General features: G+C 51.0%; 1 protein-coding gene across 3 annotated transcripts; it reads right to left on the reverse strand.

The window, feature by feature from the left end:
* Positions 1-320: 320 nt before the first annotated feature.
* Positions 321-14,555, reverse strand: GFI1 (growth factor independent 1 transcriptional repressor). Of its 3 annotated transcripts, none has more exons than XM_072041504.1 (8): positions 14,279-14,555; positions 12,519-12,737; positions 11,182-11,400; positions 10,786-10,992; positions 5,768-6,183; positions 5,541-5,678; positions 3,789-3,954; positions 321-1,678 (listed from the first exon to the last, which is right to left on the reverse strand). In XM_072041504.1, exons 3-8 carry the CDS (start codon positions 11,294-11,296, stop codon positions 1,500-1,502), a joined length of 1,221 nt encoding a protein of 406 aa, XP_071897605.1. In that variant the 5' UTR covers positions 11,297-11,400; positions 12,519-12,737; positions 14,279-14,555; the 3' UTR covers positions 321-1,499. The 3 variants fall into 3 exon arrangements, with proteins under 3 accessions (XP_071897605.1, XP_038039159.1, XP_071897606.1); XM_038183231.2 differs by lacking the exon at positions 14,279-14,555 and adding an exon at positions 12,852-12,993; XM_072041505.1 differs by lacking the exons at positions 321-1,678; positions 14,279-14,555 and adding an exon at positions 12,852-12,993 and having other exon boundaries at positions 3,812-3,954; positions 5,438-5,678.
* Positions 14,556-15,370: the final 815 nt, after the last annotated feature.

Raw genomic sequence — 15,370 nt, forward strand, 5'->3', positions numbered from 1 at the left:
TGGGCTGAGCAGGGAATTCTGGCAGTCTGTGTTTTAAATGCAGACACTTAGAACTGCTTGGTGTTCCCCATCTAAACCATTTCATGGTAGTAGTCCTAAACATAGCATACTCCAGTCTTCAAGTGTTAAGTATTTAACTGCAATCAGTGGGAGCTCGACACATAAATAGGACGCTGGTGTTCTTTCATCACCAGAGCTCACCTGCATTCCCTCCTTGAATACCACCTCTGACCATCACCAGAAGTGGTTTAGCATCATAATGGTTGACATTCACAAACATGTTAAAGACGCATATTAAATAAAAAAAAAATCACACCTGATGATCCTCAATACTTTATTAATTTAAAACATTGTTCCAATAAATATGTACTAATAAACATAAGACACTCCATAAAACCTAAATAAAGACATTTACAAACCTGGCAATAAAGTAAAAACAGCATTTTTAACTGAGGTACATGCAGGGTCATTTAAGGCAAATTCAGTCAATTATACTTTTATAATGATTCCTGCCCACCTCAGGAGAGTTTTCCTTTAAAAACTAAAAAACAACAACAACAAAAAACAAATATACAAATGATGCTATTGAGTAGCTATTTTCCAGTTATTTATAACAAGCCCAGAGCGCAGAAGCCAACAATTGCTCTGGACAGAAAGTCTGTGCCTCACCTATGCTCCTGCTCTCTTAGTCAGGATCAGTTGCTGGGTGGTTTCTAGTTATAAGGCATAACTCTGTGCTTTGGTTTTTCCAGTTGTCTTTCACAAACTTCCTTTTCCCCAGTGGATGTAGCAAGACATAACCCCTATATCTCAAACACACACTCACACAGCCAGGCCTTGCTTAAGCACAGATACAGCTTTGGGAGGAATAAAAAGGGCCTCCTCCTGTCAGTACAACTCCTGATTTACACCAGAATAACTAAGAGCAGGATGAGGCCCAAGCTAGTGCCTTAGCTTAAAAAACAACCAGATGTCAAACTGCACACTTCAGTTCAGATCCTCCAGGCTTTCCTGACAGGAAACCAAGAGTGAAGCCATTCAGCACTGAAACTCAACCAAGGCAAGCACTCCCCGTGTCATTTGCTGACTTCCCTGTGATTACCGTGTAAACACTGTTATACCCATGTTTCCCTGCAAGGTAATTCAAGCTACTGAAAACATAAGGGTTTTCATCTTGGCTATGGGAGAAATACTTTCCAGCTTACAGATACTTGGTAGCTTATCTGTCTTTGGAGTATCAGGCTTCGTATCTAAAGGCTTATTTTCCAGTGTTATTTCAGAAAAAGAGAGGGGAAGAGAGAGAAACCTCAGCCTTTGATTTCCACTCTCAGTCATGCAGGTTGAGCTGCCACTGCCATGTCCCTGTCTTCTTTCGTCTCCAAGCTCCTGGTCAGAAAGGTAATGCCAGGGTTTGTGCTACAGACAAGGCTCAGGTCCAGCAGGGAAGCCAAAGGAGTCTGTTCTCATAGTGTTGTAGGTGCTTTCCATTATTGCAGGACTCATTTCAGGCCATGCTGTGTCTCCCGGTGTCTCCGTAAATCCACCTTTCTTTGGAAGCCTTTGCCACACAGATCGCAGCCAAAGGGCTTGAAGCCTGTGTGCTTCCGACTGTGGGTGATGAGGTTGGAGCTCTGACTAAAGGCTTTTCCACACACCTGACACTTGTGAGGTTTCTCACCTGCAAGCAGGAGGTAGTAGAGAGAGGGTGTGAAAGAGGCAACATGCTGCTTACACAGGGTCAGAGCAAACAGGAAACGCACTCTGGGCCTTAGAGCTAATCAAAGCAATTCCTGGGTGATTAACAAAAAAAGTCATTCCTCCTAAAATCATGCAACTGTGAGCACCAAAGCATTAGCTAAGCCTGCACTGCAGCTGAGCAAGCCTGGACCTGGTTGCATCTGCACTGCCCCAGTATAGTCCTAGCAATAGCTAGGCACAGAGCGCTTCCAGGACACCACAACTTGCGAACACATTCATATTTAGCTGCACGGCCTCTATGGTATTTAAACTGGCTTTGTGGCCTAGAAACATCAGGAATTCCTGGAAAGACCCCAGATCACAATGACTACCTGGTATCAATTATTATAGCATCAACATGGATGCAAGTGCAATAGATGGAGGTTGTTAAGCCAAACCAATGAGCTGGGGCTTGTCCCCAGTGGAATACAAGGGCCGTTGAGTGAACCCTGAAGGACAGGGTTCACCCAAAGATCTCTTCTCTCTCTCTCTCTCTAGTTCCCAGACTGAAATGCTAACAGTCACCTTCAGCAAGCCCTGAAGTTCCCCTGCAGGCAAACAATGGTAATGAGAATAAATTCATCTTCTGAACTACTCCCACAGAGAGTTCTGTGGAACAACTCCACTGGCCTTTAGGCGAGTAGGATCTCAGTGTGTTTTCATAGTGTTTATTATCAAATAACGGATAAAAGGGAACCCCAACCACAAAACCAAGCCTGATTTTCAGAGTGACTTTGCACCTGCAGAGCTCACTAACTTCAGCTGGAGCAACTAGCACTCTGTACATTTGAAAAACAGATTCTTAGAAAAATAAAACCGTGTAAAATGTGCTTGAGGCTCAGTTCACAAGTGTGTTGCATCTGAAAGTGATTCCTGGATTCTATTAAGGAGCTGGTTTTATGTCAGCAATCTGAAAGCCCAGGGACAGTTTCCGATCTCAGAATAATAATAAAAATAACATTTTTGGCCAATTCAGAATTTGGCTGAAATTCCACTTAATCAAGCCTCATTTGAAAAAGTTACTACGGAAATACTTCTTGCTTTTCTTCACCATCAGTTCATTTTCATCCAGCAGACACGTGGTAGAGAATCTTTTAAAGTAATAATTATTTTCCACTGCTTGTGGTCTAGAAAAAACACAAGCTGAGAGCACTACATATAATGCCATCTTTCTATATATTTGCCGTTTTTATACTTCACCCTTGATATCTGCTGATATTCCACTCTCAGGAAACAGGATTTTGGTCATCTAAACTTTGGGTTAGGCCAGTACAGCTACTATTTTATGCCTACAAATGTTTCTGTATCTCACGTATCACTCATTTCCCTCTACTTCAAGTGATCAGTGCAGGTCTGAAAGGCAAGATTTACTTTTAAAGAACTCTGATAAACCTGCCTTCTCACTGAACAATATTTTAAAACAATTTCCTTTGGTGATTCACCTGCACTTTATTAGTTTCCATGTTTATTACTAACAGTGAAACTCGAGAACTCTGCACCTCTCCTTGCATTCTGTATCAGACTGCAGCCGTTTCTCAGAAAGTCCGGGTGGAAGTGCAGACAATCAATCTCTGAACAAATATTTAGTCTAAGAGTTGGATCCTGGGACTGCCAGTTTAGTGTTTGACCTAGAGGAGGAGACTCCTCTTGTTCCTATTACAAATTGGTAGATCCTGTAAAAAGGGATGCTGCAAATTCCCTTATCATATTCCAGGGACCTCAGCTGTAAATCAAGGCCACATGAATATAATACTCTACAAATCATCTTACACAAAAGCTCTTTGAATAAACATTGGTGGATCCTGTTAAGGGAACACTGATTGGATTGCGAGGATTTTGGTTATTTTGCAGCTGCTGTTCATGAAACCACATTCAAATCACCCTCATTTGCACAAGTAGAACTCAGATAGTGTGAACCGCAGCAGGGCAGTGAGAAGCATGGGGAGGTGCACGTGCTGTCCCAGCTAAGGAGGAACAAGCTGCTGCAGAGAGACCTCTTCAGAGACCTGCACCTACAGCTGGGGCTGAACAGCAGCACCTGCAGGGCTTACCTGTGTGAATGAAGGTGTGTTTCTTCATATCAGATTTCTGGTGGAACCTCTTCCCGCAATACTGGCAGGGATAGGGCCGTGTGTCTGAGTGGATGAGCAGGTGGGTGGACAGAGTAGAAGATCTCTTAAAACTCTTGCCACAGATCTTACAATCAAAGCTACGTTCCTGCAGAAAGAGGAGCCCAAACATGCCCACATTACACCATGACAGAGATCCCACCAGTAACAAACTGGCACATCAGTGTTGCCCCTCCTGCCTTAGAAAGCACTTCCACTTCTCCAGAGAACAAACAGGAATGGCCTGAGGAGATGCTAAAACTGGCACGACGGCACCGCATGGTAAAAAAGATTAAGTGTATCCTCTCCCAGTGCTCTGCACCACTTTTCACAAAATTAATTTAATAGCTCTTCCTGCTGGTAGGAATGGCCAGGTGGGAGCAGCCCCAGCTGGACAGAGTCCGCCAGCATATTTCAACGTGGGCCTAAGACATGATCACTCTGCTGAGAAGACCAACAGCAGCAGATCTGTTCCAAGGCCACCTCTCCACTCTACATGGGAGAGTGAGTGCCAAGGTCTGCATAGCTCTCCTGGAAAATCTCCATGGCAGGCTGATTTCTGCTGTAAGCATAACAACTAACTACATATTTCTATTTCCATTATAAATTCAAGTGAAAGGTACCTAGAGCACCTGGAGAAAACAGCTTTCTGGCTTACTACTTTAACAAATCAAACTAAATGCGTTAAGGTTGCTGTCTCTCTCTCCTTTCCCTCACGCATGCATTTCTATCACTTTCTTCCACCATCTCTTCCTCCCACCCTTTATCTCCCTCTTCCTGATATGCTTTCATAGTCACCTTATTATATTTGGCTTTTTATGCACGCTCCCTGAAATGTTCTCCCCTCCATGGACTTAATATGCAGTGCTGCTCTTTTCAACATTATTTAATGGGTGATGAGATATTTCCCTTCATTGTGTGCCCTGCTGTTGCACACTCATGCAACTGTAAATAAGACAGTTAGCAAACAAACACTGCTGTAACTCTATCCTCCCAAACCCAATCTGAGGAAGGAAGATTTGCCAGGTTAAGTGGGTGGGTGAAGGGGAAATATGGCACAGTATCAGCAGGTGGAAAATGTTACAAATCCTCCTGCCAAAATTAACTACCATATTCTTTTGGTGTGTGACTCAGAGGGTGTCGAGACGGGTGAAGTCTGTGCTCTATACCTGACTGGTCGCTCAGATGTTCCCTACACAGACACAATGACTACAAACAATGGAAGATTCACTTATTTGGAGGACGGGGAGGAGAAAGAATGAGGAGAACTGTGTCAAAAGAAAGCATGGTGACTTGCTTTAGCTGTTAAAAATGTACACACCCTTGTTATAGTTTACAGCTCAGAGAGTAAAAAATTATTTTTTATTATCTTTTACTTCTGGAGTGCCAAAAGAGACCTTTGCTTATTACACACATATGAAATCAGGGGAATGGAAACAAAGTCTGTGTTCTTTAATCTATTGATTTGTTCCTACTCTTCTTTTGCTCCCTAGCTGCCCACCCTTTACTCTGCCTGCCACCATACCCTTCGCCCACAACTCTCCGCTGCAGCCTGACCATACTTTCTTCCTCTCCTCAGCTTCAACACCCACCTACTGCCCTGTGATTGCCTTTGTGGCCTGCCCAGTGCTGGCTGAAGCAAGCATCTGGCCCTGGCCCTCCAATTTTCATCCTGGCTGCTTGCCACGCTCTCACCTGCGAGTGCACGGCCTTGTGCTGCTCCAGGCTGACTGCATGGCCGAAGGTCTTGCCACACATGTCACAGGCAAAGGGCCTTGTGCCACTGTGTGAGCGGCGCACATGTACCTCAAGGCCATGCGGTGTGGAGAAGACCTGAAGGGGAGAGAGTGTACAGGGTCAGGCTAGCCAGGGAGAAGGGGCTGGAAAAGAGTCAAACCGGAGTGTGAGAAAAAGGTCCCTACCTTGCTGCACTTGACACACTTGTAAGAGCCAGTGCTGATGAGCAATGGGCGGCACAAGAGGTCCGACTCCACTTTGATGCTGCCAGGCCCCTTCTCCTGCTGCAGCCCAGGCTGCGTCTCGGCATAGAGTCCAGGCGCTGCTGCCGGAGGCCGCTCGAACAGCCCTGGGCCCGGGGAGCCGAAGTCACCGTAAAGTCCGAGGGAAGAGCTACACTCCGCACCATAGAGGGCAGGCTCGGAGCCGCGCTCACAGAAGAGCCCCAGGGCTGAGGTTCGCTCCAGTGTCGGGCAGGGCCTGTAGCTTTGTACCAGGTGCCTCAGCTCAGAGCCCCCCAGGCTGCTCCACGCATACGGTTTGAAGGGCACTGAGAAGGGGGGTGCTTCATCCAGGGATGGACACACAGATTGCTCTGAGGCTGTGGAAACACAAGGGCATGGGAATTAGTGCGTTTCACAGTCCGGCCTCTGTTGTGGAGCAGAATCGGCTCAGCATCCAGGCTTGTGGCAGAGCCAGACCCCTGTACTGCACATTAGAGCTGGCCTTTCACCCCCCATGGGAGGGCATTTTATATTGCTTCCAGTGCTAACTCCTCACCTGCTGCACCAGCCAAATTATTTAAAGCAACCACCAGTTTTGTCTGCCTCCATCTTTGGGTGCCCAGGTGCATAGACACTGATCTGACTGTTGAGATACTAAACAACTCGGTCTTCAACTTCCTTTGGTTTCATCTGCAGCTCCTCAGAAAAGCGTATGTATTATATCCCAGGCTGAGCATCACAGCTGACAGTCCAAATATCTAAGTTCTGATGTAGATCGCACCCATCCGTATTATAAAAATGACATCATAGAGGTGCCAAAAGAAACAAGCGTGCTAAGATTTACCTGTTCAACAGAACTAAAAATTGTTTCCTGTGCAATTTAATGTCCAAATCTAGTCTCTCAACTTCATGTAACAACTGCCTGCAACTGTACTAACTACAGCATAATTGAAACAAAGGACAGCTTCTTCCTGAGGTGCTTGAATTTCACGTCTCACTTTTTTAAAAAAAAAAAAAGGAAAAGAAAAAAAAAAGAAAAGAAAAATAAATCTGAAATAAAATCATGGTTGTTTCGGATTCCTCTGAGGAAAGAAACTGAGTCCACCCAAACATTGAGTTCATAAACACATTATGAAAATCACTGGTATAGACTGCATTAAAAATTGAGGTGACAAAGAGATTTTCCTATCAGCCATAATCAAAGCTATCTTCCATCACGACAAGCTCAGATGGCTTCAGCTGGCTTTAACAGCCTCACCTTTGGCAACAACATCTGACCAAGACAGTAGGTACAAGATGAATCACACTTGGTGGGGGCTTTAGCAGAGACTGATGCAATGGCAGGAACACAGCCTCTGAGATCAGTGTTTAACGGCACAAATGCTCAGGGTGCCTTGCACAGAGGAAAGCACAGTTGGGCAGGGAACACGGGTACCAGACCCCAGCTGTGTCTGCCAGAGATGGTGATTAACACCCGAGGTGCTCTGCTTTCACTTCACCACAAGAGTCAGCAGGGCTGGGAGAGTCAAATGTTTCCACTGGACAAATGTGTTAGCAAAACAAGGAAAAGATGAACAAATTAACTGCTCAAGTGCTGATGCCTTCACAGAGATATTGGCATCCCAATTGGGCTACCAGAATAATTTCCCCTAAGCAAAAACATGCACACTCACAATTGCTTGACTTTTGTCATTCTTGTCAGCTTTAGCAGCCTTCAGCAAATCAAGATAACCCAGGGTGGGATAGGTAAAAGAGGCATGGTGTGTTAGCCTACCCGTTTAGGTAGGCTGATGGTCACTGAGGGTTACAGAAGGGAGTGAAAATAAGGCAAAAATCGAGTTTTGATTGACCTGTTTTCCTTCTTTTATATAGTTTCAGATGTTAACAGCCTCAAGTTCTGCCATTGCAATTACCAGTCTTTCGGTTGGAAATATATGCACACTACCAACTGGGACATTTGAACAGAGAGATGAAATCAAATTAGCTGACATGGTGCTGAGCATGATTTTTCCTGTTCTGCACTGACTGCAAAGTTGTGGTCAGCGTCACATCATCTATCTTTGTGTCTTTGCAACCAGTTTCAGTGTTGCCATCTCTCACGATTTTATCACAAGATTCAAAACTATCTTAAAGCTCCAGCTCTTGAAACTGCATGATTTCATCAGGCCCTCAGCTTTCCTTTTGTTTGCTTGTTCTTGTTGTAACTAATTTTTTCCCCTTAAAGTCAACTACTAGTCCAGACTGTAAAGAAAAGCACGAAAACGTAGACCCTCAATATTTCAACACCAGAATTGAATATCCATAAGGTATTACTTACAATCTTGATCTCTGTGCCAGTCTGTTGAGAGAGAGGGGAGGGAAGGCTGACCTGATTTTTGAGCCCTCGGAATTGGCAACACTGGACACGTAAACGTTGCACCGCAGCTCAGTTTGCGTGCAATGTTCCTTCCATCACCTCACACGCTTTGGAGACCTCGCAAGCACAAGTGCAGGGGAGCCACTCACGCTACACTTCCCAGGGGCAAGCTCAAGCCACTCAAGCCCCACATCCAGCGTCAAACTGTGCTCTGCTAGACTGCAAGGCAAAAGACATTGCTGTGTCTGCCTCTCCTCTGCTTCACAGCATCTAGCCCTCCACAGGGTGGTCAGGGAGGGACTGACAGACTCTCCCTCCTCTTCCTAGCAGTTCTGTGCAGCCGCTGGGAGAAGAAACTGTTCTTTTTTTGAAGGCAAGGCAAACTCAACCTGAAACGGCTGGGAACTGATTGATACACACAGAAAGAAAGATTCAAAGGTCCACCTCCACAGATCAAAAACTATCACAATGACAATGGAATGACAACGCTGTTATACCCAGTAAAAGGTATAAGCCCCGCCAAAACTCGAATATCAATTGGCTTATCAGACAACACCAATATACTGCTGCACAGAGTTATCAGGCGCTTTCTGGATATGCAAACGCGATTACAAACACACATAGAAAGCGAGGTTAAATAACAAAGTGATTTGCACTGACGGAGACAATGTATGTAGAATGCCAACAATGCTGTAAAGGTACTGTATTGTACCTCTGTCTGCTCACTGGGATCAGCAGCACTGCATGCAAAGACAGACCCAAAATCTGGCTTTCACTGCACATCGAAGTGCAGCCTGCATCCATGTTCACTGCTGGAGATGAGGGGGTGACGGTACTGCTCGCTGCACCTGTCCTAAGCGTGATTTAGAAACATCATTTCACATCTGACCTGCCTGTGAAAGCATAGAAACCGTGCCCCACCCAGGCAAACACAACCATAAAAATCCAGAATCTCACCAGCACATCCCGCAGAAGTGACCTAGGCATAAATTCTGGCTTCAGACTGAATGTGACCAGGGCAGGGATTCGGGAGGAGCAGAGGGAGGAAGCCCGCCTATCTAATCCTGCTGCCGCTGCCTCAATCCTTAATGTAACAGCACCTCTCTCAACGTACTGAGGTTCCTTTAATGAAAGCTTTTTGTGCCAGGACTGGGCTTCTGTACATTCCCTTGTCCCCTGTGAATGGGATCAGACAGTCCCAGGACTGAGCCCCTCCTCTAAAAAATCTTGATCTGGGGATGCATTTTGCAGAGGTACTTTTCCCAGGTAACTGGATGGGGGGCAGGGAGCTAATGAATCCCACAGCATGGGAAGAAATCAGTGAGGAGGAGGCAAAGGCAGAGCAGCCCTGGGAAATAGCTGCTCCATTTTATGTCTGTCTTTTAGACATCTTGTGAGAACGGTCTGTTTCCTATCAAGGAATTGTAATTATTTGGAGAATGAGGAGTGGGACCAATTCATTAGAATAAAAATTACACATTGTTATGCTTTGTGAAGAAATATTAGCAAAAGAGAGACTGTTGCATTCCTGCTTTTGGTCCAGTTTGTCATTTGCAAAAACTGAAACTGTCCCGCGGCTGGCTATAACAATACCGTACTCCTGAACATTTTGAATGTCCCCTCAAAGGGCTTTAAAACTTTTAAAACGGGCAGGGACTTTAAAAATGCAACTCCCCGTCATTACAATCAGCTGTCAATATGCAAGGATGCTATAAAGATGAAGCAGGAAAATCAGTGAGGAAACAGGACAAAGTATTCGTTTGCTGGCGTCTGCTGTCACTTTGTAAAGCTGAGACAATTTTTCCTTTGCTAAGATAGAAATTGTTCTTTTTTCAGACATCAATTTTTAACCAAAGCAATAAAAACGTGGGGTTTATATATACATATTTTTGTTATAAAATGTCAACGTTTTATTTTTAAACGAGATAAGTATTCACGCCAGGTTGGGGACAGCATCTCCCACTGCTCCAACCACATCAAAGGCAGGATGAGGGAGCTAGAGACAGGCGCTGCAGCCATAAGTGTGAGTTTCCTGGATTTGGGGTGTTTAAATCTGACTGCCATTATTTTCATCTGGTTTTTACGAATGCGTTTTTAGAGAAGAGAAAAAAAAAAAAAAAGAAGAGAAAGAGAGAGAGGGAGAGATCCTTTTTATAGACAAGAGACAAGAAAAAAACTCAGAGTATGGGAAAACGTCTAGCAGGAACACAAAGCCAACGCTGTTTACTACAGGTATATAAATAGCCACGTACAAATATTTACTGTATTAAAAACTATTTATCTGCTAAACATTAGGGTAGCAGGGCCCTGTAGAAAAATGCCGGGAACTTTCAAATATAACCAGCTTGCCTTTACCAATTAATCAGAAACAACAATAACAAAAAAAAAAACGCCCTGTGGTATCACGACTTTCATACAGCCTGACCGTAACCCACGACTCCCTGAGCAGCGGGAGACAGGCTGGAAAAGCACCCCGAAAGAGAGAGGACACGAAAAGGAGCGGGAAAGGCAAATCTGTCCCTTCCACTCACTTTCGACGGCGGCGCCCAGCACCCCGCGGCACTGCCCCACGGCACCGGCAGGCAGCCGGCCCCACAGCAGGCGCTGCTCGCCCCGCTCCTACCTGGCGAGACGGAGGGGGAGGGCGGCCTCCAGAAGTCCTCGAACTCGGACACCCTGTCGCAGACGCTGCCCTCGCAGCTGGGCGCTGACTCGGAGGTGCCATCGGCAGCCTCGGTAAGGTGGGACTCCGGGGAGAAGCGGCGCTGGGACGGCTCCGGGTCGGGCAGGACGGTGCGGCACAGCCCGGCGCCCTCGGGGATCTTGCTGTCTGCGGGGAAGGCGAGGCGAGGGGCTGCTCAGCGCGGGGCGAACCGGCTGCGGCCTCCCTTCCCCGCCCTGAGCCCCTCCGCCTCCCGCCGGGTGCTGCGGGAAGCTCCCCGCCGAGTCCCGCAAGGCGAGACGCCCCCGCGGGGGTCTGCGCCGGCCGGCAGCGGGGAGCCGCCGAGGGAGCCCCTACCTGCGCAGATCTGGGCCAGCACCGTCTCCAGCCGCAGGCCGTAGTCCTCGTCGGCGGAGCGGGGCTGGTGGTAGCTGTGCGCCTTCTTGCTCTTCACCAGGAAGGACCTCGGCATGGTGGGTGCTGGCGCGGCCGCGCTCCGTCTCCGGGCGGCCGGGCACGGCGGCGGCGTCGAGCGTCACCCCCGGGCGTCCCGCGGGGCGGCAGCGGGGAGGCGACCTGCGGGGAGGCACCGAGCCCGCCGCTCAGGGCCGGGGGCCGGCTCGCAGGTGGCTGCGGCCGCCGCCCCCGGCCCCCCCGCCAAGGGGCCGCTCCCGAGCTTCGGCGGGAGCACCGAGCACCGGCGGCCGTCCCAGCGGCTAAAGCGGCAGCGGCGCCGGCCGCACGCCCTCCCCGGGCCGCCCCGTCCGTCCCCAGCAGCCCCCGAGGGGCAGCGCAGCGCGGGGCGGCCGCCGCCACCGGCGGGCCCCGGGCTGGGAGGGTGGCTACAAAACCGCCGCCAACCCCGACGGCTGCGGCGCTCCCCGCCGTCGGAGGGCCCGATTCACCCCCAGCGCAGCAACGTGAAAACGAACGAGGCGGAATGCGACCCGAGGCCCGCGGCTGCCGGCGGCGCGACGCCTCGCAGCTGCGGGCACTCAGAGACGGGGCCGGGGGGGGCGAGGTGCGAAACGTCGGGGGGGCCCCGCCGGGAGCCGGGGGGACGGGAGCGGGGCCGCCTCCGCCGGCTTCTGCGGGCCGCGGCGGGGCGAACCGAACCGGCCAGCGCTTCGGCCTCGGCAAAGAGCCGCCTCAGGTCGCGTCCGTCGGGCTCTTTCCGAGGGCTCGCAGGCTTTTACTCAGCTCCTCGAGCTGCGAGAGAGCGAAGGGAAGGGAAGGGAAGGGAAAGGGCCCGCGCCCGTCCCCCCCGCCCCGGGGCTGCCCCGCACGAGGCGACCCGCGCCGGCCCCCGGCACTGGACGGGGGCAGGGCTGGGAGGCGCCGCCCCCGGGCACGGCGCCGGCGAGCGGCTGGGAGCGGCGCTGCCCCGACCCACCTGCGCCGCCGTTCATCCTTGAGCGGGGCGGGGGGCGAGAGATCAAAGCGGCCCCGGCACTACCGGGGGCACCGGGAGGGGGGGCTCGGTGCGGCGGGGCCGCGTGCTGCCGGCCCGGCGGGGCGCTCCTCCTTCCGATAGCCCAAGGCCGGGGCCCGTGGGAAGGCGAGGCCCGGGCCCACCTGCCCGACGGCCGCCGCTGTGGGGGCGCGGGGCCGGAGCCTCCCCGAGCCGCCGAGGACCGGGGGCGAGCTGGGCAGAAGGGGCGCTGCCGCCCGGGGAGGGAACGAGGAGCGCTTACCCATCTGGAGGGGCGGCGGGAGCCGGGCTGCACAGGTGGGGGGTTGCGCCGCAGCCTGCTCGTTTGGGTGACTTTAAATTTAGCCTCCCTTTAAGGAGCGATGGGGCTTGAATTGGGTTGTTTTTTGGTGTCTTTTTTTTTTTTTTCTGTCTCTCTCTCAACTCCTTCAGAGCTCGGCCCCCTAAACCACAAATTCCACTTCCTGAGCGTTAGGAGCTTCTGAAAAAAAAAAAAAAAAAAAAAAAAAAAAAAACTTTAAAAAAAAGCCAAAGCCTCACAAATCAGCACCGTTCCCCTTCCTCTCTCCTTTTTCCTTAAATGAAAATGTCTTACCGTATTCCACCTCACAGGGCCCGCTGAAGTGACATCAAAGTGTCACTGGAGTGGGGCGTTTCATTTCTCTCGGGGTTCTGCTCTAGAAATTACACACATCTATCTGAACTATTCTTGGATCCCCTCCGACTTCCGCAACGAGAACAAGTCACAGATTCACAACACAGATTGACTCGGCGCAGGCACAGGCAGAGGGCAGGGGATGGAGGAGCCGGCCCCGGCCCCGGCCCCGCCGAGCCGGCCGCGGGCAGCGTCGCCCCGCTCGGCCCCGCGCATAACGGGGCTAAGGCAGGGCCTGGGCACCGGAGACCTCCCCTAGCCTAGAAATAACTTGTTGTGGAAAAGTCTTTCGGGATAAATACGCCCAACAGCGCTGAAAATACCTAAAGCCCCAAGCCTGGAGGTTTGCTCATTTCCCCTCGGATTTAGGTAATGGTTAAATATGGAAGGGGTAGGCGAGGTCCCCCCGGCCCCCCTCCTGCGGAGGCCTCTGCCGCCTGCCAGCCATCGAGGGCCGGCGGGGAGCGGCGCCGGGCGGGACGGCAGTGGGGGCGGCCGGGGGCTGCCGCGGCACCCCCGGGCTGGGCTGGGCTGGGCGGGGGGAGCTCGCCCCGCTCCGCCCCCGGCCGCCCCCCGCACGCCGTGCTGCAGGCCCCACGGGCTCCCGACGCCCGGATCTTTGTGCGCCGGGGGGGGGGGGACGGGACAGCACCGCTTCGCCTTGCGCAGCGCCTGAGCCACCCCGCAGGGACGAGGCGGGAGCAGCCGCCGGCCCCCGGAGCTCGGCGCCTTGGCGGAGCAGGTGCTTTCCTCCAGCAGACACCGAGAAATTACTCACTTTGTGCCCCAGAGGGACACGGCACTAACCTGGCTTCCCAAAACCTAGCTGAGCAAGCAAACACCACCACGAAAAAGAAAGAAAAAAAAAACACTCTCCAACCTTTCGAAGGTTGTGTGTGGTAGTGACACAGAGGAAGTCGAAGCACACGCCTGACACGTCGCCCTTAACACATTTATTAGTGCTGGAAAGTTCCTGGTGCTGGGCACAGCACTTTTGCTTACGGCAGCGGTGCGCCGCGGTCTCCTGGCTGCACTTCGGGCTGCTTACGCTAACTCTGAAAATCATTCACGCCGTCGGTTTTAAAAATAAATGATGGAATCAGTAGAAATAACTGGAACTACTCGGTGTAGTTTCATGTACGCGTTGCTGTCACTTTCTGTAAAGCCATCTCGTTACCTTCCACAGCGGGACCGTGCGCGGATGGCCCTTCGCCTACCTTTTCAAGCAGCCCTTTGGCTGCGCCTCACGAAAGCAGCAGAGAGCGTCCCGGGGCGCTGCTGCTCGCGCTCCCGAACTGCTCCGGCCCCGGGACAAGAAAACGCGCACCCCTCCGGGGAGCCGCGGCCAGGCTGTACGCGCGGCTTACCCGAACGCGGGAACACGGCCTCGTCCCGTGCTGCGCGGGGCCAACCCGCGCCTGGACGCTCCCCGCCTGCCCGTCGAGGACGGGGAAAACGGAGCGCGGGCAGCGCCCGCCGGGCCCAGCCGAGCCCCGCGGGAGCCCGGGGCCGGCCTGGCTGGGTCCCGGCCGCCTCTGGGCACCCCCCGGGGCTGGCGCCGCCACAGGCGCTGCGAGCACGTGCCGCGGGCCGCGGCGCGAGGCGGGAAAATGGCCGCCGCCCCCTCAGCCCTGAGGGGAGCCGTTGCGGGCGGGCAGGCGGCAGCCCCGCCCCGCTCCCGGTAACCTTTAAGAGGGTGTATGTGTAATGCAGTGGTCACTGTTAGAGCTGGGTGAAAATGCCAAATATTCTATATCCCAGTGTGAGAATGCCAAAAGCCAATCATCCTGAGTTGGCAGAGATGGAATTCATGTGAAATACAAGTCATGGGAGTGGGGCTGGACTTAACAGAAATTCCTAATGCTCCCCCTAAAAGGGTAAAGGATGTGTAATATTCAAAGGTAACCATGAAAACTTGGCAAGATACAGTTAATGCAATGTAAGTACACGGTTATTGCCCCATTGTGACAAAAGAGAGGAAATCAATAAAAGGATAGGTTTAAATAATCAATAACAAATGAAAGGAGGGGTTTAGTGTGGGATTATATTACAGCTGTGTTTAAGAGAGCTACTTGATGTAATTTACTGCACTGTTCACAGCAGCTGCCTGACATCACCCCTTGAGCTAAGAAGACATATAAGGAAGCAAAGGTGATGGGATGCACACGAGATCTTCATGGGCAGAAGTGATGAGACTGTAGAGAGGAAGGAGTCGAAGAGTTGGATTTGACAGGTTAGCTGCTTGGTACGTTGGGGAGAAAAAGCATTTTTTTATCTGTAGAAGTCAGGATTGGGAACAGGCAGCAGTAGAGAGAGCAATTCTATGAGGAGCTCATGAGTAACATCCATACGTCAACATGATAAAACCTGAGATCACAGACCACTTTCACTAGGAGAGGCTGCTAGAACTTGTAGCACTGCACATTATCTTGGGAAGTGTCTTAATTTTTATAATAACT

The sequence above is a fragment of the Anas platyrhynchos genome, chromosome 8 (genome assembly GCF_047663525.1).
Source record: "Anas platyrhynchos isolate ZD024472 breed Pekin duck chromosome 8, IASCAAS_PekinDuck_T2T, whole genome shotgun sequence".
NCBI classification, from domain to species: Eukaryota; Metazoa; Chordata; class Aves; order Anseriformes; family Anatidae; genus Anas; species Anas platyrhynchos.